Source organism: Quercus robur, chromosome 7, assembly GCF_932294415.1.
Source record: "Quercus robur chromosome 7, dhQueRobu3.1, whole genome shotgun sequence".
In the NCBI taxonomy this organism is placed as follows: domain Eukaryota; kingdom Viridiplantae; phylum Streptophyta; class Magnoliopsida; order Fagales; family Fagaceae; genus Quercus; species Quercus robur.
The window spans coordinates 5,548,447-5,574,105 of NC_065540.1; the positions used below are offsets into that span (position 1 = coordinate 5,548,447).

A 25,659-nucleotide genomic window follows, 5' to 3' on the forward strand; every position below is an offset into this window, starting at 1 on the left:
GGTTTGGTTGTTTTATTGGAGATTTGGGTTTGGTTCTTTGTTGGAGATTGATTTTGCAGGAGATCTGTATTTTTGTGATTGTTGGTTTTGTTCTCATTTGAAGATTGCTGTGTGTTTTGCATGTTTGGTTGCTAAGAAAATGCAAGAAGAGAAACAAAAATATTGATTTTTTAAATTTCTGGGCAAGGTTTGCTGGGAAGAAAATGAAGAACATGATTAAGGGGAAGAACACATGTTTTTATTCTGGGCAAGGTTTGAACATGATTTTTTAATTCTGTTTTTATTTTTTTTATTTAGTTAAAATTAATAAATTAATTTTTTAAATTTATATGCTGACATGTCAGTGCTACAGTGAATTTTTATTATTATTTTATTAATCCGTCAGTTTCTCCGGTAGTTTGGTGACGGAACAGTGTTTCAAGGACTTAAATGTTCCGCGTTAATTGGTTTAGGGACTAAAAGTGGAAAAAATAAAATGTAGGGACTAAAATGGAAAAAGGTCAAAATGTAGGGACTAAAAGTGCAATTGCGCCTTTTCTCTTTGAAATTGATTCTTTATAGACATTTTAAGTTTCTTACTTCTGCTACTCTTGTATCTTTATCTCTCAACATATTTATTTCTAATTGCAAGACTATCCTTGCTACATATGGCAAGCCATGGTTTAACACATATCTCGTGAAGCAAACAAATGTGCTGATAGTTTAGCTATTTTTGGGACACAAACTAATTGATTCTTTATGTATTGAACTTACCCTTCATCCGGATATTTTTGATTAACTCTTCTTTTTTAGTACCGTATTTTTGAGAAGTCTAAGAACTCTCTCTTTTCTCCTAGAGTAGTTAATTATTTGATAATTAATTATGTAACATTTGGATTCTTCTATCTATCTATCTATCTAGTCAAAAAGAAAAAGAAAAAAAGAGCAGCTTACTTGTAAATGATGCAGAAAAAGTACCCAAATTAACTCTCTTGAAGAGAATATCTTCTTCTTTTCTTTTTTATTAAAAAAAAAAATGCTTCATGAACAGAATATATGGTCATTAGAGTTTTTTTTTCCCCTTTACATTTCTATACAATACAAACTGTATAATATTGGTGTAATGTTTAATTATTTGTTTGATTATACTCCTCACTTGCGTTCCACCATTGTTTGTTTAATTTCTCATCAATTTTAAATGATTAAATCTATGAAGCTTTTTTTAAAATATTAGTCGTTACATTTTATGGAAGCTGAGTTTTTTTCACAAATAATATGGTAATTTAAATTTAAAAGAAAAATTTTGAAAACTTCACTTCTAGTCCATATTTAACCTCTTTAACTATCTTAAAAAAAGCAACTATTTGAAATAAAAATATTTAGCTTTAATATTATTGTTTATTTTAGCCCTGCCTTGAACACACATGAATTGTTCATCCAAAAAAAGAATGACACATATATCTGACTCCACGATTGGATGGGATAACATTAAAAAAAGAAATCCATCAATTGCAAATTGAATGTAATGGTTTTTTTTTTTTTTTTTTGCTAAATAATTGTATGTAATGCCGTAATGGTTTCACTTTCATCATTCATGCATCCAATAATCGCCAACATTCTGAGCATTTACTTTATACTTTGTAGTTTGTAGCCACAGTCACAACTCTAGCATGCCATGTGAGACTTGACCCACTTACTAAAGTTTCATTCTCAAGGGACTATGACCCATTTGGTTTGAGCTAGACAGACGGGTTTTGAATTTGAATGCTTGCATTTGCCTACAAATAAAACACGTAGTAAGAGATATGATCACATTATTATGTTGGGTCCGGGTCCTGCAACGAACTCGGACTTCGGAGTCAGGATCCACACATGGTGGGCCCCACCAAATAGTAGATCACTCGGCATCTTCCTAGAAAATCTTAGATGATAACCCATATTGATACGGGAATGCAACTTCACTCAATCTCTGGATTCGTCCTGTACAATCATCACAACCGTCCATTTGGAGTTGGGCTAGGTGGTGGTTCATAAAATTATACATTATTAAAACAACTTAAACATACACGACTTTTAAAAGCTCTATTGACTATTAAACATACATCCAAATTCACAATAAGTGTTATCTTATTATTGGTGCACTTAAATACATTTTTTCAGCAAGTAAACATGACACTCACATGTGTAAATACTTTTATTTTTAATGGATATATACAATCAAATTTCAATCTAAGCAATCTAAAATAAACCAATCAAAATTTGGTATAAGCAGAATTTTGTGTAAATGTTTTAACGTAATCACACGTTGGCAACTAAACATGCTTAAAACTTTGAGGGTAAATTTGGGTATGTGCAAGAGGTCATATGATTGATTAAAAAGTACACATCTCATGGTTGGTGGGAGAAGAATTTTCCATTCTCGATAGTCACAATTAGCAACTCAATTGGTTGGTGAAAAAGGGACCCACATACCAACCACAAATGTTAGGTAGTTGATGTGAACTGCAAAGCTCAAACGCGAATAGAACGGGCAGCATAAAAGGCACAACACCTCAAAGCCAAGAGCACAGAAACAGAGAGAGAGAGCGAGTCAGACGAAGAAACAGCTCCCTCTACTAACTACTACCAAATTGCCAAAACTAGATTCCTTACTATAAATATATACGATATAAAACCAAACCCATCTCTCTCTCTTTGTTTCATTTCCTCTCTCTTTCTCATTCCTCCTCCTCCTTCTAAGGCATACATACAGGCGCAGCTCTCCAGGTTCATATATCTATCTATATGTCCATTTTCACTACAATATCTTGAATAAATGTTGGCCTAGATCTATGTCCAATTAAAAAGATCTTGCAATTGTTCAATGTTTTTAACGTTGAGTTCCCACATTTTGTTTAGATCTGTTTCTGTTGTCACACACATTTTCAATGTTAAATCTGTTTTCTTTTACTAACAAGATCGGATCTTTGGGTTGTCTTTGTTTTTTGCTCATTTGGGTGTTGATTTTCTTGTTTGTTTTGGTCGTGTTTAAGTTCCCATTTCGATGCGATCTATTTATATGTGGGATTACTGTAGTTGATGTGTGTGAGTGTGTCATAAAGATGCTTTGTATTTATGTAATTTTTTACTTCGTATTTACTACATGGGTTGTTACCAACTTTTACCATGATGTCAACTTTATGTTGGCCTTTTTTGGATCTATCCTCCGATGTCATGTTAAGTGGATTTACATTGGTATTTGGTACTAATGGTATGATGGGGTTGTAACAGTAATTATCTTACATCTGACATTCTAGTTCTCTGGTTATTGATTTTGGCAGTTCGTTAATTAAGCCTGCTTATCTAGGACATTAGTCTCTAGATATGCAAATTAAGGATCAATTGTGTAATTTCATATTAATTGACTTAGCTTTTCTGATTTAACGGTGCATCAATTTCCATCACGTGCATGTCATGGCTATAATACATTGGGTGGGTGCCCCTTTTTTTTACTCGGTGAACCGTGCATCTTTCTTTTCTTTTAATATAACATTACCTTGATCTCTGTAAAATGGAGAGAGATGTTCAGCCCTGGATAATTGGCAAATAGGATTTGTGTTCGTAACAAACTTCTTCATTATTGTAGATAAAATGATAAATAGATAACTATATCCTCAATACAAGCTTCTCCTTCACCACCATTAAGTGAAATGGAAGAGTTTGGTTACAGTCAGACAAGTTATGGAGTTAGTGAAAATTCTGAGAGTAGATACAAGTAATACTAATGTGTAGTCTTTGGCATTACCATATAACCTTGAAATGTATATATGGTGAAAATGATGATGATGTGGTTGTTAATGTCAATGAATGATGGAATTATTGGCTCCTTTACTAGGAAAGGTTATGCATGGTGCCCTTCATTTTCTTTTTGTAGTGTCCTTTTGTATGTTGACATTTTTAGTTTCATGGGATGTTTTCTGTGAATCTTATCTTGAAATCTCAAAGTGGAGGATCACTAACATATCATATCTTTTTTCCCAGTTTAGAAATGGAAACCTTCCTCTACACATCTGAATCTGTCAATGAGGGCCATCCTGACAAACTCTGCGATCAAGTCTCAGATGCCATCCTTGATGCCTGCCTAGAACAAGACCCAGAGAGCAAAGTTGCCTGTGAAACATGCACAAAGACCAACATGGTGATGGTCTTTGGTGAGATCACGACCAAGGCTAAAGTAGATTATGAGAAAATAGTTAGAGATACTTGCAGAGGCATTGGGTTTGTGTCAGCTGACGTAGGCCTTGATGCTGACAAGTGCAATGTCCTTGTCAATATTGAGCAACAAAGCCCTGACATTGCTCAAGGAGTTCATGGCCATCTCACAAAGAAACCTGAGGAAATTGGAGCTGGTGATCAAGGCCACATGTTTGGCTATGCCACAGATGAAACACCTGAGTTAATGCCTCTAACTCATGTCCTTGCTACCAAACTTGGTGCCAAGCTCACTGAGGTCAGAAAAAATAAAACATGCCCATGGCTGAGGCCTGATGGTAAGACTCAAGTGACTGTTGAGTATCAGAATGAGAATGGAGCCATGGTCCCTATCCGGGTGCACACAGTTCTTATCTCAACTCAACATGACGAGACTGTGACAAATGATGAAATTGCCAAAGATTTGAAGGAGCATGTGATTAAACCTGTCATCCCATCCAAGTATCTTGATGATAATACCATTTTCCACCTTAACCCTTCAGGTAGGTTTGTCATTGGTGGACCTCATGGAGATGCAGGACTTACTGGCAGGAAGATTATCATTGATACCTATGGGGGGTGGGGTGCTCATGGTGGAGGTGCTTTCTCAGGGAAGGACCCAACCAAGGTGGACCGCAGTGGTGCATATATTGTTAGGCAGGCAGCAAAGAGTGTGGTGGCTTCAGGGCTTGCTAGACGCTGTATTGTGCAGGTTTCTTATGCAATTGGTGTGCCAGAACCACTGTCAGTGTTTGTGGACTCCTACAAAACAGGGAAGATTCCAGACAGGGATATTTTAGCTCTGATTAAGGAGAATTTTGACTTCAGGCCAGGAATGATGGCCATCAATCTAGATCTTAAGAGAGGAGGAAACTTCAGGTTTCAGAAGACCGCTGCTTATGGTCATTTTGGCCGTGAAGACCCAGATTTCACATGGGAGACTGTGAAGCTTCTCAAGCCCAAAGCTTGAGCAAGCAAGCAAGTTTTTTGCGGATGGTTATTATCATAGCCATTATTATCCTCGCAGGAAATGAATAAAGAGGCTTGGATGCATACATCAGATGTTGAGGATGAATATCACAGCCCTGATAAGAAGACGGAAGAGATGTGTGCTTTAAGTTGAGGTGTTAGCAAACATAGGAACCTACAGCTTTTGCTTCATCTGTCATTGTCTTTTATTCATTTTTTTCGCCTTTTTTTTTTTTTCCTTTCATTCTTCAAATATTGTTTCCGCAACCACCTGCATTGTCTATGATGACTCTATAATGTCATTTATTTGAATGGATCAATCTTGAATTTACTATATTGTTTCTTCTAAGTAGATCAGGGAAACTGGTTTCTATAATTTGAATAAGTTACTGCCAGTGATTTGAGAATTATCAATTGTGGATTTAACCGTCATCTATAGCTTGCAATTCATAATTAGTACCAGACATTTTTGAAGCAATAGTAGCATGAAGACATTCAATCTAAAGATTCTGACACCCATGTGAATCTTACAAGCAGAACAAGAAAAAAAGAATTCATTACCAAAAAAAAAAAAAAAAAGACACTGCTGGTAGCTTATGAGCCAAGTATAAATAAGGTTTAACAAATTCAGAACCCTCACAGTAAATTGTCTCTACAGCTAAATATCGTTTGTTCATCCTGAGATATGTCTTCAGGAGTGCAACCACAAACGATCGTGCAGCCGCTCTTCTCCAGCACCATACATCTCATCTACCTTTTCACCATCTCGGTAGAAATGAAACGTAGGTGTATAACGAATGTGCTGCGTTGTCTCTGGGCATTCGTCAATATCTGCATATATGAAAGAGAGCTTTGGGAAATTGTTACTCAGCTGACAGAATGAAGGGAGGATCTGGCTACAAACACCACACCTGAAAAGTAATAACAAATCAAAATTACTCCATATCATAGATTCTGTGTAGGAATTTCATGGGTTGTTCAAAAAGAAAAGAAAGGTACAACAATTTCAATAAGAGAACCATACCATGAGATACTAGAACAAATAAGAGCAATCATGAGAAATATTGCAAGTGCCAATTGCTAATGGTTTTCAACTATACTTGACCTTGTCATGATATAGTATATAGCCTGCTATTAGTTATGGAAGACCAAAGTGAAACCATTTGTAATGTGAAAATTGATCCAAGCAATTTCCATAGCTCAATTTTCCCCACCCATTAGAGGATAAACGCAAGCAAAGTCCACAGCATTAAGAATCAAAATTTAAAAACCAGTTTCCTGGCAAAACTGCCTCTAACTCATACAAATGCAAACTCAATATGCCAACCATCATTACATCAAACACATGGTGTTCATACAAGACGCTCACAGATAAGATAGGGAAAAAGCCCTTTAAACATTTTGTTAAGTTACTTACCAAGAAGCACCATAATTGACAACTGCCTGCAAGGATTTTATCATTCAAAAAATCAATAAACTGAAGCTAATCGAAACATGAAAACTAAACAAGCAAATATAATTTCAAAAACAAAAAAACCCAGAAAATAAAAAACATCATCGAGTGCTTACAGGGGTTTTGGAAGACTTAATTTGGAGAAGAATGTCCTTGAGGCTTTGATCACTGGAAGCACTTTTCAAGTTTCCATGGCGATTCAGCGGAAGATCCAAACCTGTGCCATCCAACCCTTTCTTTGCGCTGTCTTCATTTCCATTCGTAGTAGCAGCAGACCCACCTTCCATTTTCCTCTTTTTTTGCCTTCAGTATACACAGTGAGTGGCTGAGAACTGAGAAGGCCTTGGTTTTGGTACTAGGAGTGAGTGAAGTGGCGAATCAATGACTACTTGTTTGTACCGCAATGTCTTTGCCGTTTTCATGTCAGCCACTTTCCTCGTGTTCTAAACTTAGAGAATGTTTATCACATACTCTTCTTTGGTGCACCCTTATGGTATACACACCGCCACGTGGACTGAAATCGTATTTGAAAACACGATTTTAAAATTTTAATTAAAAGCTAAAATTCTAAGGAAGATTACCATGTACTCGTTATTGCACATTTATCGTATACACATTACGAGACAAACTTAAATCATACTGAAATCATGTTTTGAAAAAATGATTTTATGATTGCACAATTTTAACAGAGGAAAAAAAAAAAAAAAAATTTAAAGAATGCCTTAGGACCGTTGGTTTAGAAACTATTTTTAGAAACTTTTTACTGAAAAAAGTAACTAAATTTATTGACTTTTTTTTTTTCCATAAAAGTTATATTAAAATTTTTATAAAATTGTCTATTAACAAATGCCTTAAGGGCACCTATAATGAGACCTTTTGACTAAAAGTTTAAGTTTTAAAGGGTATGTGTATAAAGTGTGTAATAGTGAGTCTATAACTAGATTTTCCTATATGCGAATGTGTATGTTCTAATTAACAAAGTTTTCCTCCAAACCAATTTATAGAAATCTAATCCAACCCATGTAACGACTTATAAACCATTTATTTGTATTATTTAAATAAGTTACATGACTTATATTTGTATGTATCTTTAATCATGTATTATACTTAATAATCATGTAGTTTAAAATGATTTAATACATAAAGTGATTTAATATATATGAATAATCTTATGAGGTCTTAGGTTTGGTGGAGAACTTTATCCATCTTCACATCTGTGATTTATTCCACTCACAATGCATACTTTTTTTTTTTTTTTTTTGTTGGGGTGGGGGGGGAATATTAAAGGTTACTATTATTTAAAAATAATAATTTTTTTTATTATCAAATAGAGACCTAAACTTTGGAAAACGAGCTTTCTCTAGTCTTCTCTCTTTTCTTCAAATTTACCTTTTATTTTTCTGTTTTTTTTTTTAAAATAAATTATTTTCATGAGAAACTTCAAATTTACTTGACCAAAAAGTGACCTAAACTTTATTGGTATAGACAAAGAAAGGAGAAGCATACAAGAAATTTTACAGTTCTTCAAGTGCTTTTGAGTTTCACAACATAAAACCCTACTGAACTAGAGCAAATTGTGATATTATTTGAGTTCTGTGACATTGGGTGTATAATTTTTTTCTACAGTAAGTAGAACAGGTACAAACCTAAGTTGAATCATGCAACGCCACTGAAGGCTGAAGCAGAAGGCCAAGGGCCCTGTGTATTGTGTGTGCGCGCACGCGCTGAATCTTATTTTCTAAACGAAAATATATAACAGGGGATGGAACCACATCCCCTTCCCCCCAAGAACTTTGAAAGGGCCTTGTGTGTTTGATAGGTTGCTTAGATGTATTATTGATGACATAATGATTATGATGGTTGTTTATTTAGTGGCGCAAAAATAAGAATAATAATGATAATCCGAAGTATGACCTGCAAAAGCTCCTATATATTAATGAGCTCTGTGTCAAATGTGCACTTATTCTTCCCATAGTAATGGTATGGAAGATAAAGATCATGAATTTAAGACCCATGCTTCTCAAAAAAAAAAAAAAAAAATTTAAGACCCATAGATTGCATGTGTATCTTACGAACAAAACAAAAATCCTATATATCAAGAAAGACAAGGCAAGTAATTAATCAAAGACCATTGAACCTTGAAGTAAAGACTAGAGCTCTGACATTCATTCCTACTTGCTTAATAACTAATATGAAGCTCTTTGTTTCCTACATATTTGTTCTCAATGATAAGGGCATTGCCCAGGTACAGAGTATTTGTATTTTTGGAAATTTTATTTTTTCTTGGCTCTCCTTGTTTCCCTTTCAATCCTAATTCCAAGGATCTCCTTGTTCTATCAATATCTGAAAAGAAAAGGTACCCCCATATATCTATATATGTTCGAGAGTTGTCAGAAGTGATTGTAAACAAGTCAGCTCCCCCAGGTCCCAAAAGCTTGGCAGGCAATACCTCCAAGACAAGTGCAATGATCAACTTAGTTAGTTTCAGAGAAAACCCCTGGATGGAATTTCTTGCACAAAGCTTCCATGGCTGATTCAATTCGTGCTTGGTCCTGCAACCAAATTTTAAAAAAGCTAAATTTCATGGAAGAACTTGTTTACAGGCTTTAATGTAAAAGTCATTTTGTCCTCATGAAGTTTTCTCATACCTTGCCTTTGAAGCTAATTGTGAGGGGTCCCCTTCTGGATCTGCGATAAGCCCCTTGATGATGCAGAAGAAGAATAAAGTTAAAATGAGATAGAAATAGATATAATATTCTCCTGAAACCCACACTAGCTAAAAAGACTCTTACCAATGTAAAGGTCTGGGAATTCAAGACAAAGTTTTGATAGAGGTTGAGCAGTTTCTACCTGAATGTTATTAAACATAGGTAACAATGAGGTGATGCCACACACAGTAGAATATTGATGGTACATGGACATTAAAAAAATAGCTAGTAATACCAGTAAATTAACCATAAAAAGTAAAAAAGATTGCCTGAATTCTACGATATGCATCATTAGAATTGCTAAACAATATGTTTTCCTTTGACAAGTAAAATTGTATCACAGGTGAGCTTCCTAATCTTAAAATATCCATTCTGGAAACTTCCCGTACAGCAATTCTAGAATTCACTTTGAGAAAAATATAGAAAACATGCTAGTGAAAGAGTGTGTGATTTATTTCTTCCCTTCATACACAAAAGACACCGCACATATATCTCCATTATTTTTGAAGGTTCATACCATTAACTTCTCGACATTGTTCCCCAAATTCAAGGCCATCATCTATACAAACACTAATATTTAGCTATGGTAGGCCAAGTGTGCATTACCGATACTATTCAGCTTAACCAATTTAAACTCCAATTCACACTAAAAGAGTTTTGAAAGACTTCATGTGCCTCTAGCTCTGTCTGCTCTTTATAAGGGACAATGTCTTAAATGTAACTTGCCTGGTGCATGCAGCCAGATGGCTGATACAGGAAAAGCGGAACTAGGAAAGACAAACATCTCAGTACTTGGTAACATCTCCCCCCCCCCCCCCCCCCCCAATCCCTCCATCCCCTTTCTTTACATGCACTGAAGGTCAAGTATGACAAGTCTAAATACATAGATAACCAGAACAAGCTTAAACCCTAGCAACAATAGAAATGACTACCACAATCAATAGCCAACAAATTAAATTATCGACAGAAATATATAGGTATAGAGTTTAAACACATACATCTGAAAGCTGTGTTATCAAACACTTAGATATGTATGGCTCCATCATTTCAAACAGGCCACCAGATCTTGTTAATTCAATCAAACACTCCCACTCCTTGTCCAGCTCCATAATATTTGTTGCAGTAAGAATTATCACATTTTGACACTTGATCTACAAAAGATTATCTGACACTTAGTAGTTCAAACTGACACAGTAACACTTGATAAATGACATTGTATAACAGATATCAAGTTGGTCCAGAAAGAAGTTGATAATTTGATATTGCGTCATTTTTCATAGCTAATGCTTCAATAAGGTGAGGTTCTAGCTCACCTTACACATCAAAAGCATACTATCAGACGCGAGCAGCAAGCTTGATTATTAAAAAAAAATAAAAGTATCAGATTTGAGCTTAGAAACTTACCAAAGGCACAGGCAGATTTTCATGGTGCAACAATTCAGTGATACCTTCGGGCAACTGAGCCATCTGAAAAGGAAAAAATGCAAGTATGAGATCAATTCACTGCTTCAAATACCCCAGCATCATAACATAACCTTTAACATAGCTGGTTTCATTTTCCCACAAGAAAGGCAAAATTTTCCCTCAGTCTCCAATCAACCAGGAAATTATACTAATAAGAGAATAAGACTCTATAATGGTGACAATGCATTCTCCATGTAATTATGTCATCCTTTCACATCAATGCATGCATAATTTTCCTTTTCCTTTTTCTTTTTCTATCATTTCAACAGATATATAACAGATCAAGTCACTCTATTTATCCAAAAATAAGATACATCATGCTATCTTAGATCTATATTGAATTGGTAAAAATATATTTTTATCAATGATTCGAGGAAATATCTTAGATCTATATTGAATTGGTAAGTCTATGAATCAATCAAAATAAATTAACTCTAGAAATCAAATACCTCATTCCGGTCACCAGTGCATTGATCACCAATAAGATGCCGAAGATACTCCTCAAATTCCTCATCAGGAGCCTAAATTGTGGATACATGACCAACAAAGATAGAGTTAGCGCAACAAATAAATTAAGCCTTCAGAAAAAATGACATCGCAATGACATGTCTATGGACGAAAGGTACTAGTAAATGAAGTTAACAGAAGCTTGAATAATTAGAATTTCCATTTCAGATGCTAGCTTTATCAAAAACTCTGACAAGTTTTGTGGTAAAGGAAGAGTACTGGGGAAAAAAGAATCTGACACATCTTGTAAGATGTTAAATTTAGCATTATAGAAAGTTCACTTGAAATTAAAGAACGCACCAGACGAACCCCAAAGGCCTTTGCAACACCTGATGAAGTAACATCTGAATGCAATGGGCCTACCCCTCCATATATAAAAATCTGTACAGTCAGATCAAGAATATACACAATGAACAGTCAGAACATAAACTAAGAAGCAAAAACATAATTCATTTTATATGATTTCAAATAAAACCACTAAAAGGGTTCTCTATCAATTTGCAACAGTTTACCAGATCATTAGTAGATTTTTGCCGCTCAACTTCTTCAGCCACAGAATCTACCTGGTGCAAGAAGAATGTTGAAAAAAATGAAACTGTAAAATGAAGTCAATAAATACAACTTTTAGAAATGTGTATGTAACTCTGCGTCTATCATTCAAAGATGAACATAATGCTTATTAATTAATGTGCATATCCCCACCACAATTATTAACTGAGGGTTCAACACTGTGCATAGGCCAACTATGTTTTACCAAGATGAATTCAGCAAATAATAACTTACATCATTCCGAACAACAGTAGCTTGTGATACACACCAGCCAATAGAATGGAGCTTTCTACACAACAAAGGTCCTAACTGATCCTCAATGGTGCCAAACCTGAGCTATGGAACAGATAACAAAATACTGGGGACTTCAGAAATAACAGTCGATGGGGAAGAAAAATAGAAACCAAAAGGGTTACACCAGACACTGATATTTCATGAATTTCATATATTATGGATTCCACATATTCTTTTCTTCAATCAGAGATTCAGAATATTCCTTGCCAAAACATATCAAAACATGTGAGACATTGATGCACATGCCCGTGCCATTTTGCATGAGTGAAAAGAAAAAATGCTGATAGATAGCAATCTAAGATGTTAACATAAATAATGAAACTCTACTGCTTTGCAATTACCATGATGATGTCAAGATAATTTTTAAATGTTGGTGAAGGCTCAAATAACAACCCATAAGATATAGCAATGACTCATGAATTAGGCTAAATATCAAAAGAATTTTTTTTTTTAAGGAAAAAATAAATAAATAAAAAAGAAGTAATTGACAAGGGAAGAGATTCAATAGTTAAACAAAATAATATATCTCTTGAGAGGCCATCCAAAACCTTTCAAGTCTGATGCGAAGGTAGAATAACTGACAAAAGAAATCAAACAAACAGAATCCATTTGCAATGAAACCCATGTAATATCAACGAAAGACTTACAGAATCTCATCCCCCACAGCAATGACTGAGGCTGTGAGCATGCTGTTTTTACGTAAATCAATGCTATCCGGGCCATTGCTAACAGCAGAAAAACTCCCACAAACAGGAGAAAACTTTTTTACTCTCCCCGCTCTCTCTAATCTTCCATCAGAAAGCAGATATGCAGGTCTAAATGTTTCTTTGCTACTGGAGGAATCACTGATGCACAATAATGCATTAGGTACTGTGTCATATATGCTCCCAATTGAAGTGTAACTGTGAACATTCAAAGGAAAAAAACAAATCAGAATTGTTGAAAAAAAAATGAAATCCAGTATACATGCATGTCTCATTTACATTTGCACCAGGGACTGAACTAGTTAAAGTCAGAATTATAGACTGCACCACCAATGTTGAACAAATAACTTTAAAAACTGAACAAAAATTCCAATATTTTATAAAGCAAAGATGAAATATTACCCTTGATCATAAAGACTGCAGTACTGGACCTTGCAAGTTAATATGAAGGCCCACACATCTCTGCCAAAAAATAAAACCCCAAATTTACACTAAATTAAATTCAAGTGGAACAATAAAAATTTCCGAACCCCATAAGCATCACTATAAACATTCATGCAAGAACCAAACAGTAAAGTCCCAAGGAATAGCTTGGCTTTTACTGTCAACAAATAAGATTCCTAATTAACTACACCATTTGCTCGATAGGGCCATAAATGGCTGCTATGATGCTACAGGAAACCAGAAGCTTAAAGTATTTAACAGTTAAAATTATAATAAAATAAAGCTTCAGGAGCCTTGGTTTGATTTCCCAAACAAATATTTATAGTGGAAATAATGCATTACGCTCATAAAGAGGAAAAACTAAATTGATTGATCTGGTTCCTGGCACATGATTCATTTGTATGAGTATCTGTTTTACAAATGAATTGATATGGGTCAACATACATATTCATTAATAGTCTATATCATGATAGATACTTATCTATCTAGGTATCTTAGAATATACCATTCATAGAATAGATGAATAAAGGGTATGTCTATAAAATAAAACAATTAAAGACGAGTGTAACACTAACCAAGTAGCTATTGATAAAAAAAGCTTTCCAGATATAATAACAAAACAATTAAAAACCTAAAATAACTGCAATATTACAAATTACTGATAAAAGGAGGAAGGAAACCAATAAAAATGGTCTCCCATATTCGTGTTACTAATAGCTAATGACTTCCATGACAGTGCCAGAGCTTTGCTTCTGCCTCTTTCTTTTTAAATGAAAAACTGTGTATTTTAAGTAACGTGATTTTTTGATAACTAACTCCGATTTATTTTGCCTTGACAACCTCTTAGTATATCAAGAACTAAATTCTTTGAATTGTACTCAATGCTGTTAATGTTGCTGAAATGACTACCCAATACACACACACGCAAACATACACATATTGTATGTGTGTGAACTCCTAGTCCATTTTCCATTAGCTTTAAATTCAACTAAATAAAACATTTTGCTGATTTGCTGTCAGACACCCCTTGCCATTTGCCAGGGAGGAAGTAGCTAGGGAGAATAAATGAGATACCTGTATGACCAATCCAAGATGGGATTCACTCGCATGAAGGATGGCCATCCAGGTGAACTAGGAGAAAACTGTTCTTGGCCTACCTGAGAGATTGAGTAAAACAATAAAAATATATATATATATATATATCAACTTTCATATAGAAATCACAAAAAATTATGGAACATAATCTAGCAGGTAAGAAAATATGTAGCTAAGATATATCATGTCTTTGTCAATATAGAGCATGAAAGATACCGCAGTAGGATCACCAATTCGGACACCAAGGAAAATAGCTCTAATAGGTTTAGTCTTTAGTAAATCTTCCAGACCAGACTTGAAATCTGTGCGAATGATATCCATTTGTAAATCATAACTGTTCAAATAAAATAAGCCAATTAGCAGCCAGATCCATAAACATTCAATAAGCCTACAAGGCTACAAGTCAGAAATTCTTAGCAGCTTGAGAAAAAATAAACTCTATCAAACATACAATTAAAAAAAAGGTGGGGGGGGGGGGGGGGGGGGGATTTCAATAAAAGAAAATAAGAGAAGCTTATCTTACGCAGAGGCCGCATCATAGGTAAATGAGTTGATTTCAGGGAAAGCACAAGTGCTCTCAAAATATATTGTTCGAATTGGAAAGTCATTGAGACCTTCATTAGAACAGCTTTGCTCCTCTTTATACAAAAAATAGCCAGCCCTAAGTACATGCAGCAAAACCTATACACCCAGTTTCATTGTCACTATCTATTAGATAAAAGACAACTGATGGATTACTCAAAAAAAAAAAAAAAGGTGAAAACATACAGTTGAATCCTTTCCTCCATTAAAGCTGAAGGCGACCTCTTCAATACTGTTAAGGAAAAGAATATCAGGTCTTTCAATCATCAGCAGACTTACATGCTCCCAATATATAATGACAAATAATGATTATAATCATGGCAGTTTACAAGAACAAAAGGAACAAAAAAGATGCATATGAAACGCAGGGAGGCAAAACTAGAAAATTACAACTTAAAAACCACCCTTTCCTCATCATTCCTTGAGGTCCAGTAACGAAAAGAAATGGCAGGCCACATGAATAATTCCCGAGCCTATTCATTTCCTACCTCCATTTCTTTTTGAGTAAGTAACTCCTACCCACCTTCATTTCCTTCAACCTAAATAGGGAAAGTGACCCTTTTCCTTCATTCTCATCTTCTCTAAAACAAATATAGTGTTCATCTGTCCAGAAGTGGTGAAAAATGTATACACTAACAGCATGTATGAAGTACAATGGCTGACAATCATATTTATCTAAACCTAAGCAAATGGTATTCTGCAACATTTCGTTTCCAATTATTCTCTGGAACTGTTAAGGTTGTTTTCTTATTAATCAAGGCTAGCTAAGTACACTACAACTCATTACTTATCCCAAAAAAAAGTAGAGTACGACTCATTATAAAAGAACAAAGGAGAGATACCTTCTAACTAAATTAGAGTGTTCAGGTAATTAGCCATGTCAAAAGAACATAGAATCGCTACATAACATGAAGAAAAGTTAGCTTCAGAGATCAGATACATGTCCCCAGAAATGTTTGCCCCTACACTTCCGATTTGAATCATCCATTATCCCAGTATGGGATCTCATACCTGCATAATGCATGAATGGTCCAATTTATGCAATGTAAACAATACATTGTAAGGGATATGCTACTTCCACTAATGTTATTGAGTGGGTTTATGAAACAGGTATAAACATGTGCATGTCTTTATGTGTGTGTATTGGAGGAGAGAGAGGGGCACAGTTGTATAGAAGGCAACCAGATTTCTGCAAAGCACTGAAGTATAATTTTTCTCAAATGGGAATGTATGTCATAAAAGTATTTTCTTGCTGTCATATTTGCCAAAATATAGATATTTTCATTTCTTTGAACCAAAGGCATAGGATCAATTCCTGCCCTCAATTTGATTTGGGTAAAAGGGGCTTAGAGTTTTCCTTTGGACCAAAAAGGAAATCACCCTCAATTTGATTTGGGTAAAAGGGGCTTAGAGTTTTCCTTTGGACCAAAAAGGAAACCAAAGGGTGAACGAGAACAACTTTTCCATCAGATGGTCTCTGGCAACCATTATTGTTCTTGAACCCCTTCCAACCATTCCCATACGCCTTTTTTTGATAAGTAAGAAGAGAATATTATTAGAAAAGAAAAGTAAGAGAAACAAAAAGAGTTCACGGTAGTGAACAATGGAAAAACAAAACAGCAAGACAAAAAGCAGCCCCTAAACTATTCTAATAGAAGAAATAAAATCCGTAAGGGTAGAACAATCCGAGAAACCCCAACAATGAGACCAATCGAAGAGGGTCCTCTGGCAAAACTCAAATAACTGAACCACAGTTTTCTCCTCATCCTCAAAGGCCCGCCGATTCCGTTCAGACCAAATAGTCCACATTAAACAGCCTGGGACCAAATCCCATATATCAGAACTATGCTTCCCAAGCCAATGAAACCAACAGAATAATAAGTCCTCAACTGAACCTGGCATGACCCAAGCGATCCCAAACAACCGGAGGATATGCATCCACAAAGAATGAGTTATCGGACAAGAAAGTAACAAGTGATCCACAGATTCCGCATCACAACAGCACAAATAACATCGATTCACCATAGGGCGCCCACGAAGCATAAGGTTATCCAATGTTAGAATTTGACCATGAGCCGCTGTCCACATAAAAAAAGCCACCCTTTTAGGAACCTTAACTTTCCAAATACCCTTCCAAGGGAAGGTGGAGTGAGCTGCATTATGAATCTTATGATAGAAAGATCGAGCATCAAACTTCCCACTGCCATTAAGATCCCAACAAAGCCTATCACACCCTCCACCCCTAGGGATTCGGGTTTGGATGAAATGAAGAAGAGAATAGGAGGCCGCCAACTCCCAATCATTGAAATCCCTCTGAAATCTTAAACTCCACACTCTGTCATTATCACCCACTGAAGGGCTTAACACATCAGAAATACAAGCCTCCTTATTAGCTGAACACAGAAATAATTGAGGATAAAGACTTTTAAGAGGGACATCCCCAGTCCATTTATCATCCCCAGTCCATTTATCATTCCCATACGCATCATCCTAAACCCGTAAGGAATTCCAATTTGGTAGTTAGCTTTGCAAGAATTCAACATTGAAAATTCTAATCCTATTATTTGCACAATGTAAATCAATAGAGTTCAATAATCAAAAGTTTGGTGTCACCAACATCATCTTTTACACATGAGCATGACAATAGTAAATATCAACAAAAACTGTCCATTAAGTAGTTACTAATTTTATCATCCTATTAAACACCTCATAATGCTAGCATCAAATTAACCACAGTGCTGACTCAAACTGTAAAGAAAACTTCCATACAAAACAAATTATATTCTATTAATTGAGCAATAAGTTTCATGTTTATCCCAATGCCACACCTAATCCCCAACCAAAAAAAAAAAAAAAGGAAAAAAAAAAACCATAGGTCTCATCAATGCCCAAAACACTACCGACACGCATCTAAAGAATTCCATAAACAGAAATCAGAAATGGCCCAGTAACATTTGTTGTATCTGCCTAGTGCCCAAAACACATAACAAGAATTTGTTGTAACCACCTAGAGACACCATGAATGCCCCTAATCATTCTATTGAATACCTAATAATGCTAGCATCGAATTTACCCATTTCATAAGCTAAGATGATTCTCTCTCAGAAAATGGAGACCAGAAAATCAAAAACATCACATTGCTGACTCAAACTGTAACAAGACTTCCATATAAAACAAAATCTCTTCTATTAGGTGAGCAATACTTGCATTTATCCCAAACCTAACCAACCCCACCCCCCCCCCCCCCAAAAAAAAAAAAAAAAAAAAAAAGTTAAGTCTCATCAATGCCAAAATCAGTAACAGCACATATAAAAAACACCAAAAGAATCTCATAAATAAAACTGAAATGACCCAGTAACATTTGTCGTATCCGCCCAGAGCCAAAAACACATAACACGAATTTGTTGTGTCTATCCTAGAACCACCAAGAAGACCCTCAAATCTCCTTATTGGCACCCAAAAGTGCTATCAACATGTGACAAAAAGGGTATTTTATTCTCATTGATGCCCACCACAAACGCCGCAAAACATTCTACTAAATACCAAATTATGCTAGCACAAACTTTAACCCATTTGATAAGCTAATATGATTCTATTCCAAAAATGGAGACTGGAAAATCAAAAGCCTCATGGTGCTTACTCAATTGTAAGAAAACCTCCATTTAAGGAAAAAAAATTCTTCTAATAAGCCAGCAATATTTGTTGTACTTATTACAATCCCCCCCCCCCCCCCCCCCACCCCCCAAAATAAAAAACAGACCTAGTAATACTTTTCATATCTACCTAACACCCAAAACAAAACAAGAATTTATCGCATCTGTCCCAAAGAACACCCTGAATCTTCAGATTGACACCTAACACACTAGCAACAGACACAAAAATCTAGTAATGTTTGTCATATCTACTCTAAACCACCGCCCCACCCAAACAGTAACGACATGCAGCAAAAAAATCTAACCTCTTAGACAAGAATAAAAAAATAGCAACGATCCAGAAAAAACCGTTAAAAGGAATGTGCCACAGTGCCCTTTCTTAGATTTAATAAGTATAATCGTTAACCATTAAACTTCTTCACATCCGTATCTAAAAAGTTCATTCATCCTCCACTCATTAAACAGAATCTTGACCAATAACTTGACAGAAACACTAGACACTTAGTTTCAAACAATAAAAATAGAAATAGTTATGTACCTATCAAAACCAAATCATTCATTTTAATCCACAGATCTAACTTTCTTCTTCAATAATATTGTAGGATTAAACAGCTTCACAATAAGACCATTTGTAAATACAAATCAACAATATAGAAAAACTATAACATGTTAAAAGGCATGTTAAATCCACCAAATGTCATCTTCAATAAATTGGTGGCAGAAAAGGCAAACCAAACTGGCTCTGATAAACTCTTTTAGAAATAAATGCATAGACATAACATCATTCGATTATATTCATTTCAACATCACCCATTTCATAATATAGAAGGATAAAATAAAAAACCTTAACTTTTGGTATCATTAAATTTCATTATTCAGGGCCTGAGGAAACATATATCTCCACTAAACTGACCCTAACAACTGCATGACTGAGCCTAAGGGCATTCTTCCTTTTTTTCATTATATCAAATCAGTATGTATTAAGAATAAGATTCAAAATGTTTACATTCTTTTCCTTTAACCAAATGGAGTGTAAATCCAAAATCCATGACACCAGAAATCACAACCCAATTCATAACAAATACTTTGCAAGACAAAAATACAAATTACAGAACTTTCAGAAACAAATTAAAACCAAAAGGCAAGGTGAAAAAGAAAAGAACTTTACGAGTACAGAGTCAGGGCCCTCTTAATGACATAGATGGCGTTGTTATACTTGGTCTTGAGCCTCCTGTCATTGCTCTCTCTGATTGCCTTATCGATCTCCATGTTCCCTGACACGCAAAATCTGTACAAAAAACCATCAGACATGAAAATAAAGAAAATGGGGTTTATACAAATTTCAAATATATTGCTGTTTCTTTAAAAAAACAAGCAAATGGGTCTTCATAAATCAACAAAAAGCTCAAAACTTTGGAGTGAATTAGGCAAATGGGTATTCAAAACTGCTGTTACTTGCGAGATATGAGTCTATAACTACGAAAAACTCACTTTCAAACTCGCCTCTGAAAAGACTCTCTCTTTCTCTGATGCAAAAACTGTGAAAGGGAGAGCAATGAATATGTATGAACAAGCTGTGAAACAAGTGAGAGATATTTATAATCGATTTCTCTGAATCAGAACAAATTGCTGAGATGGATATTTTGGATTTAGCATTACGTGTTGTTTGGATGGCACAAACTTCTGTATATCTGAAACTGAAAGTGGTTTCTTTTGCGTCTTCAACTATTTATTTTTAACACTTACTCTGCTCAAAGCACGCAGTCAAGCCGTTGAATAATATGAATGAAACGGAAACTTGGATCCGGATGGACGGTCTTGTAATAAAACAAAATATTCCAGAATGATTCCACTTTCTCTGTGCGTTTGTGTTTTTGGGAATGGTTTTTTCTTTTCTTTTTATTTGGATTTTGAAGTAGATAATAAGGTTGCACTAGATGTAATCCATATATGATTCTCACATTTGGAGTGACATATAAAGATTTTTTTCTAAAAAATTATTTATTTCTATAGATGGAAAGGAGTGGAGGATTTCCATTATCTCCTTTGGGAACACAAAAAATGCTACCATTATGGAGTGTTTTTTTTTTTTTTTTTTAATTAAATGTGGAGTACAATATATCATATATTGTCGTTATTTCTTGTTGCTCAACATGTTATCTGACTGCTTATTATTTTTGACTGATTATTATATAACCAGTCAAAAATCCGTGTAATGTATGAGAATTTTTTTTTTTTTTTTGAGAAAAATGTATGAGAAATTTTGATAAAATATAATTTTATCAAAAAAATATTTCATCTAGCATTTATTTTGTATGTAAATATGAAATTTATCATTATGATAGATATTAATATACATTTGTTATGATTATGTTTTTATATTAAATATTAAATATGAAATTTGATAATTATGGTAGTTATTAATATGTTTTTATTATGACAATGTTTTTATGTTCAAAATATTAAATATATAACTATGGTAATTATTAATAGGTATTATTGAACTTACTTTTCTAGAGTTTTCTTTTTGGGTTTGGCTTATTTTCAGTATTTTTTTTATTGGAATCTCCTTTTGTTTTAATAAGAAACTGTCATATCACCTACTAACTAAATAAAATGTGAAGATTAAAACTTATTATCACTTGCTGTATTTAAAACATAAAAAAACCTCCAGATAAAAAAGTACTAAAAGTAAGTCAAATTTTTTTTTTTTTTTTTTTTTTTATAAAGACACTTTTCTATGCTTTTAATAGGTTTAAGCAACCCATCACTAACCACTTTTTGGGCTCGCTACTGACCATGATTCTGACTAACGCTATCAACAATTATTTGGATCACGTATTTTTTGAAACATAATGGACCAATCTTTACTAGACAACATCCTAGCACCTATCATAATTACTTCTCTCAAGGTTCATCTTTTTTTACTTAGTTATTCACGTAGATTATGATTTTTGGGGTATATTTTCCCATTGAAGACACCCAAATCATACTAATTGGTGCATCACCCGTGCCTTTTGTTTCAATTTATGCAAAAATTCACCAACTCGCTTAAGAACTCCACCATAACATTGTCCTTTGCTGAGGTTCCTCAATCCACTAGTGTAGCTGTCTTTCGACCTTGGTAGCCACTTTTTGGTCACTAGCGTGGCTATTCTCCGGTTGCTGATCATCATTGTTTAATGTCATTGCTAACATTTTGGAAGATTCATTCCACATTATGTTTGGTTCACTATTTCCAATCCGGTCATTTATGGACATGGTTTCCTTCATGATATTACATTTCCAAGTTCAAGATTCCACTTTGGTTTGATAGGGGATATTACTATATGCACATGTTTTAATTAACTTAATGTACTTGTCATCTATGTTTTATTGTGTACGTATTTTAGTCTTGGCCCTTTTAATATGCCCGAACCAAGACATTTCAATTACATATACTTTATATTAAGCTCTTGTAATACACAATTCATAATGTAATAAAATGTAGTTACTAAGAGATTTTCATTGTGGATGTAGACCGAGTAGAATCACATAAACTTTCTTTTTTATTCTTTCTTTCTCTTTTATTGTCTACATTCTACTAAAAAAAAAGCTTTTTTCTAGAAGATATTTTTAAAAAGCTGATTATACAAAAGTGCTCAATTTTACCACAAATAAAGCATAATAAAGAAAAAAAAAACAGCTTTTATTTATAGAAATGATTATACAGAAATTTCACTTGGATATATATAGAGTTAAAAAAAAAAAATTAGTAAATGATTATATAAATAAAAAAATCAAGGGAAAATGAAGGTTTCTAGATATATCATGTATGATTGCATAGATTTCTTTTCATCGTTGTTGTTTTTTTTGGCGAATTTCTTCTTAAGGGTCCGTTTTGATATGACTTATTTTGCTGAAAACTGAAAACACTATAGTATAATAATTTTTAAATGTGTGAAAAATTACTGTTCACTCTGTTTTTTACTGTTCATAAGCCTAAAATCACTGTTCATGGACAATGAACAGTGCCAAACGCGCTTCCAGATTAAAAAAACTAAAAACGCGCAAAGAAGCAAAACTTGGCCATGGACGTGAATCCAAACCCACACTTTTTTTTTTTTTTGGTCGACAGAGGAATTATCATTAAACTTAGGAATTAATAAGTCTATTACAACGTAAGCAAGCTTTATCAACTGCTAGAATACTTTCCACTACAGACAATGGGTACAAAAAGAAAAAGATAACAAAAGAGTATAAACTACTAGCACCAAGCTACTGACAAAAGAGTCGAAACCCACACTTAGTTCTTTTAATGAAGTTGTTACTTTTGCCTCTTTTTCATTTTTTTTTTTTTAAGAGAGGAAAGAAAAGAAAATTTTGATTGCGATGGGCCATCTCTCTCTCTCTCTAGGAAAGAGTGCATGACGCCATGACTCATTGGAACTGTATTACGTATTAGATAAGGAAGGCGATTCACATTGTCCAAAATTTGGGTTGAGACTTGGGACTAACAAATATAAAAAGCAGGCATGGTTGTTATTCCATCACAAACTCATATTTTCATATTATAAATAATATTACATATATCTTTATATATTTTTTCATCCACACGTATTTTAAAAAATTATAAACTACATTATTCAAACTTCTCTACCAAACACTCTCAAATCATTAAATTTTAAATTCACATTAAAGTTTTTTTTTTTTCAGGCTCATCACTTTAGAGTTTAAATCCAATAATTTCGGGTAAAGGTGAAATATAAAATTATAAATATTTAATCCCACCCTTTTAGTGATACCAAAGCTTAAGAACTATTTACTATAGTTTGGTTTTTGCTAGATTAAAAAAAACAGCAATTATAGTATTTTTGAACAATTTGCCTGATTATGGTCCCTAAATTTGAAAAGGTTTGATTGTGACACTCCACTACCGTTTTTCGCTCAAAAAAAAGATTGTGACACTCCAACATTTTAAAATGTAACATTTTAGTCGTTTCATCTCTTTTTCCATTAATTTCAGTGCCGAATTGCTCAGACATCCCATATTTAAGGATCAAAATGTAATTTGCCAATTTTGTCTATATTAACTAAAAAATGCTACACTAATTATGTCTATATTAAAGGATGAAAATATAACTTTTAAATTGAAAGACTGAAATCTATCACACACTTCCTTCTCAAAAAAAAAAAAAAAAAACAAAAACAAAAAACAAAAAAACCTATCACACACTATATTGGAGGGAAGTCGATTGCAATTTACCTCCAAAAAATATAAAAATTTCTATGGTTAAACAAATTAATACGTGTGTATGAACTTTCCCCTCCTTCTATCTTTGGGTAGAGAGCATTTAGGCTGGACTCCTTTACATAAAAAGAAAAAAAAAATCTTATATATATATATATATAAGATTATATATTAATAGGTGCCTTTAAAGCAATTGTTAATAAACCATATTAAGAAAGTTTTTAACACCATTTTCATATAAAATATAAAAAGCTATTAGAAAAATCATTTGCTTTATCATTTTCCCATAAAATGTTTTTAAAAATAGTTTATATACCAATGCCCTTAAAGCATTTGTTAACATTTCCTTATATATGTATGCACGCACACATGATTGTATTTTAAGTCTATTGTGTTCTCTCCATGATGATTGTTTTTTATTATTAAGCGAAGATACCAATTGGTTTTCGGAGTAAGTAGAGATTGAATCACATATCTCTTATTCGAAAACAAGAGTCTTTAGTTGAGTTAATTGAAACTCACAAAATATTAAAATCGGTTGCATAAGGTGAATGCAATTTATTAATGGTCACACTCACAAACTTACATCTAGAAGAAAATGCATATGAATATAGAGTCTCATGAATATGAGACTGCTTCCTCCTCTCCTGTGTTACTTATACTATAAAGGCAATAAATTATCAACCTTTCTGAAGTTTAGGTTGCGTTTGTTTCAGCTGAAAATGGATTTAGAAAAACAATTTACACCCTGCCGTGTGTTTGGTTGCGCATGGAAAATTTGATCAAATGGAAAATCATTTCTGTTGACTATAAAATGAGCTTGTCTAAAGTGTAAAATAGATTACATATCTATTTTACCTTCAAACCATTTTCAAAAAAAAAGAAAAAAAAAAAGAACCGAACCAAGAGAGAGAGAGAGAGGCCAGTCACCTAAACTTGAGATTGACTCCACCACCGTCTGGGCCGTGCCTCTCACCACCGATCAAGCAAAGATCGACTCCACCGTCGATCTGCCCTACCGCGCGATCTTACCTCTGCCGCCTCTAGATCAAACCCAGTCGCCTCTCTCTCTTCCTTATTCTCTCAATTTGACAGGATTTGATGAACTTTTTTGTTGGGTTTTGTTTCTTTTGTGTTTATCTATTGAGAAATGATATTATATTTTTGTTTGGAAGTTGAGAAAATGTGAGCAACAAGTAGAAAATGTGTTTTCTATAGTATTTTCAAGAACACAACCAAACACTAAAAAATATTTTTCAAAGTATTTTTTAAAATGCCACCAAACACTTGAAAATATTTTCTTTTCTGAAAAATATTTTCACTTGAAAATATTTTACACTTAGAAAATATTTTATATCGAACCAAACACAGCCTTAAATGATGACTCTTCCTAGTTCCTATAGAAGATGTCTAGAGGAGTTAAATTAACTGCATCGCACTTAGAGTTCCCTGTAAGATATATTGAGCAGTATCATTAATGCTTTCACATTTTGCATACGTGTACGTATGTGTTAACTGTAGTAACAATGACAGTTTGACCCAATAACCTAATTTCCATCCGTGGGTGGTGCAAGTGAAAGTGAAACCTTCTAATAATTAAGAACAGCAATCATGGTGTGGCCTAGAATTCCATCTCGTGTGTGAGTGTGAGAAATTAAGAGCTCCTCTAATGCTTTACTAGAATCACTGATTGAGACTTGAGAGTAGCCACTAATTAATGTTTAATCATGACAGCAAGAAATTGGGTCTCTTTCATGAATTTGATCAAAACGTTGTCTGGCAGTAGCAATTTCTATTG

General features: G+C 34.0%; 3 protein-coding genes across 8 annotated transcripts; 1 reads left to right on the forward strand and 2 right to left on the reverse strand.

Annotated features, from left to right (window-relative positions):
• Positions 1-2,529: 2,529 nt before the first annotated feature.
• Positions 2,530-5,512, forward strand: LOC126691905 (S-adenosylmethionine synthase 3). Of its 2 annotated transcripts, none has more exons than XM_050387230.1 (2): positions 2,530-2,745; positions 4,000-5,512. In XM_050387230.1, exon 2 carries the CDS (start codon positions 4,007-4,009, stop codon positions 5,177-5,179), a length of 1,173 nt encoding a protein of 390 aa, XP_050243187.1. In that variant the 5' UTR covers positions 2,530-2,745; positions 4,000-4,006; the 3' UTR covers positions 5,180-5,512. The 2 variants fall into 2 exon arrangements, with proteins under 2 accessions (XP_050243187.1, XP_050243188.1); XM_050387231.1 differs by having other exon boundaries at positions 4,005-5,512.
• A 147-nt stretch (positions 5,513-5,659) lies between these two features.
• Positions 5,660-7,102, reverse strand: LOC126691906 (thioredoxin-like 3-3). The gene is made up of 3 exons (XM_050387232.1): positions 6,748-7,102; positions 6,596-6,621; positions 5,660-6,089 (listed from the first exon to the last, which is right to left on the reverse strand). The coding sequence occupies exons 1-3, from the start codon at positions 6,916-6,918 to the stop codon at positions 5,870-5,872; spliced, it is 417 nt and encodes a 138-aa protein (XP_050243189.1). The 5' UTR covers positions 6,919-7,102; the 3' UTR covers positions 5,660-5,869.
• A 1,667-nt stretch (positions 7,103-8,769) lies between these two features.
• On the reverse strand, positions 8,770-20,586 carry LOC126691907 (uncharacterized). 5 transcript variants are annotated; one of them, XM_050387237.1, is made up of 18 exons: positions 20,378-20,586; positions 20,123-20,169; positions 19,800-19,919; positions 15,165-15,210; positions 14,920-15,077; positions 14,613-14,730; positions 14,376-14,458; positions 13,260-13,319; positions 12,801-13,055; positions 12,094-12,190; positions 11,823-11,873; positions 11,611-11,691; positions 11,253-11,324; positions 10,744-10,806; positions 10,338-10,490; positions 9,424-9,481; positions 9,280-9,332; positions 8,770-9,183 (listed from the first exon to the last, which is right to left on the reverse strand). In XM_050387237.1, exons 3-18 carry the CDS (start codon positions 19,898-19,900, stop codon positions 9,106-9,108), a joined length of 1,527 nt encoding a protein of 508 aa, XP_050243194.1. In that variant the 5' UTR covers positions 19,901-19,919; positions 20,123-20,169; positions 20,378-20,586; the 3' UTR covers positions 8,770-9,105. The 5 variants fall into 5 exon arrangements, with proteins under 5 accessions (XP_050243194.1, XP_050243192.1, XP_050243191.1 ...); XM_050387235.1 differs by having other exon boundaries at positions 20,123-20,205; XM_050387234.1 differs by having other exon boundaries at positions 20,291-20,586.
• Positions 20,587-25,659: the final 5,073 nt, after the last annotated feature.

What these genes read in the sequence shown, in the direction of transcription:
- LOC126691905 (XM_050387230.1), top strand. Translation starts at nt 4,007, where the DNA reads ATGGAAACCTTCCTCTACACATCTGAATCTGTCAATGAGGGCCATCCT.
- LOC126691906 (XM_050387232.1), bottom strand. Translation starts at nt 6,918, where the DNA reads ATGGAAGGTGGGTCTGCTGCTACTACGAATGGAAATGAAGACAGCGCA. An exon ending in TTAAGTCTTCCAAAACCCCT is followed by an intron (nt 6,622 to 6,747) that starts GTAAGCACTCGA and finishes AAATCCTTGCAG; the next exon opens with GCAGTTGTCAATTATGGTGC. An exon ending in GTCAATTATGGTGCTTCTTG is followed by an intron (nt 6,090 to 6,595) that starts GTAAGTAACTTA and finishes ATTACTTTTCAG; the next exon opens with GTGTGGTGTTTGTAGCCAGA.
- LOC126691907 (XM_050387236.1), bottom strand. Translation starts at nt 19,900, where the DNA reads ATGGAGATCGATAAGGCAATCAGAGAGAGCAATGACAGGAGGCTCAAG. An exon ending in ATGGAGGAAAGGATTCAACT is followed by an intron (nt 15,078 to 15,164) that starts GTATGTTTTCAC and finishes CTGGGTGTATAG; the next exon opens with GTTTTGCTGCATGTACTTAG. An exon ending in TGATAACACAGCTTTCAGAT is followed by an intron (nt 9,482 to 10,337) that starts GTATGTGTTTAA and finishes AATAACATTCAG; the next exon opens with GTAGAAACTGCTCAACCTCT.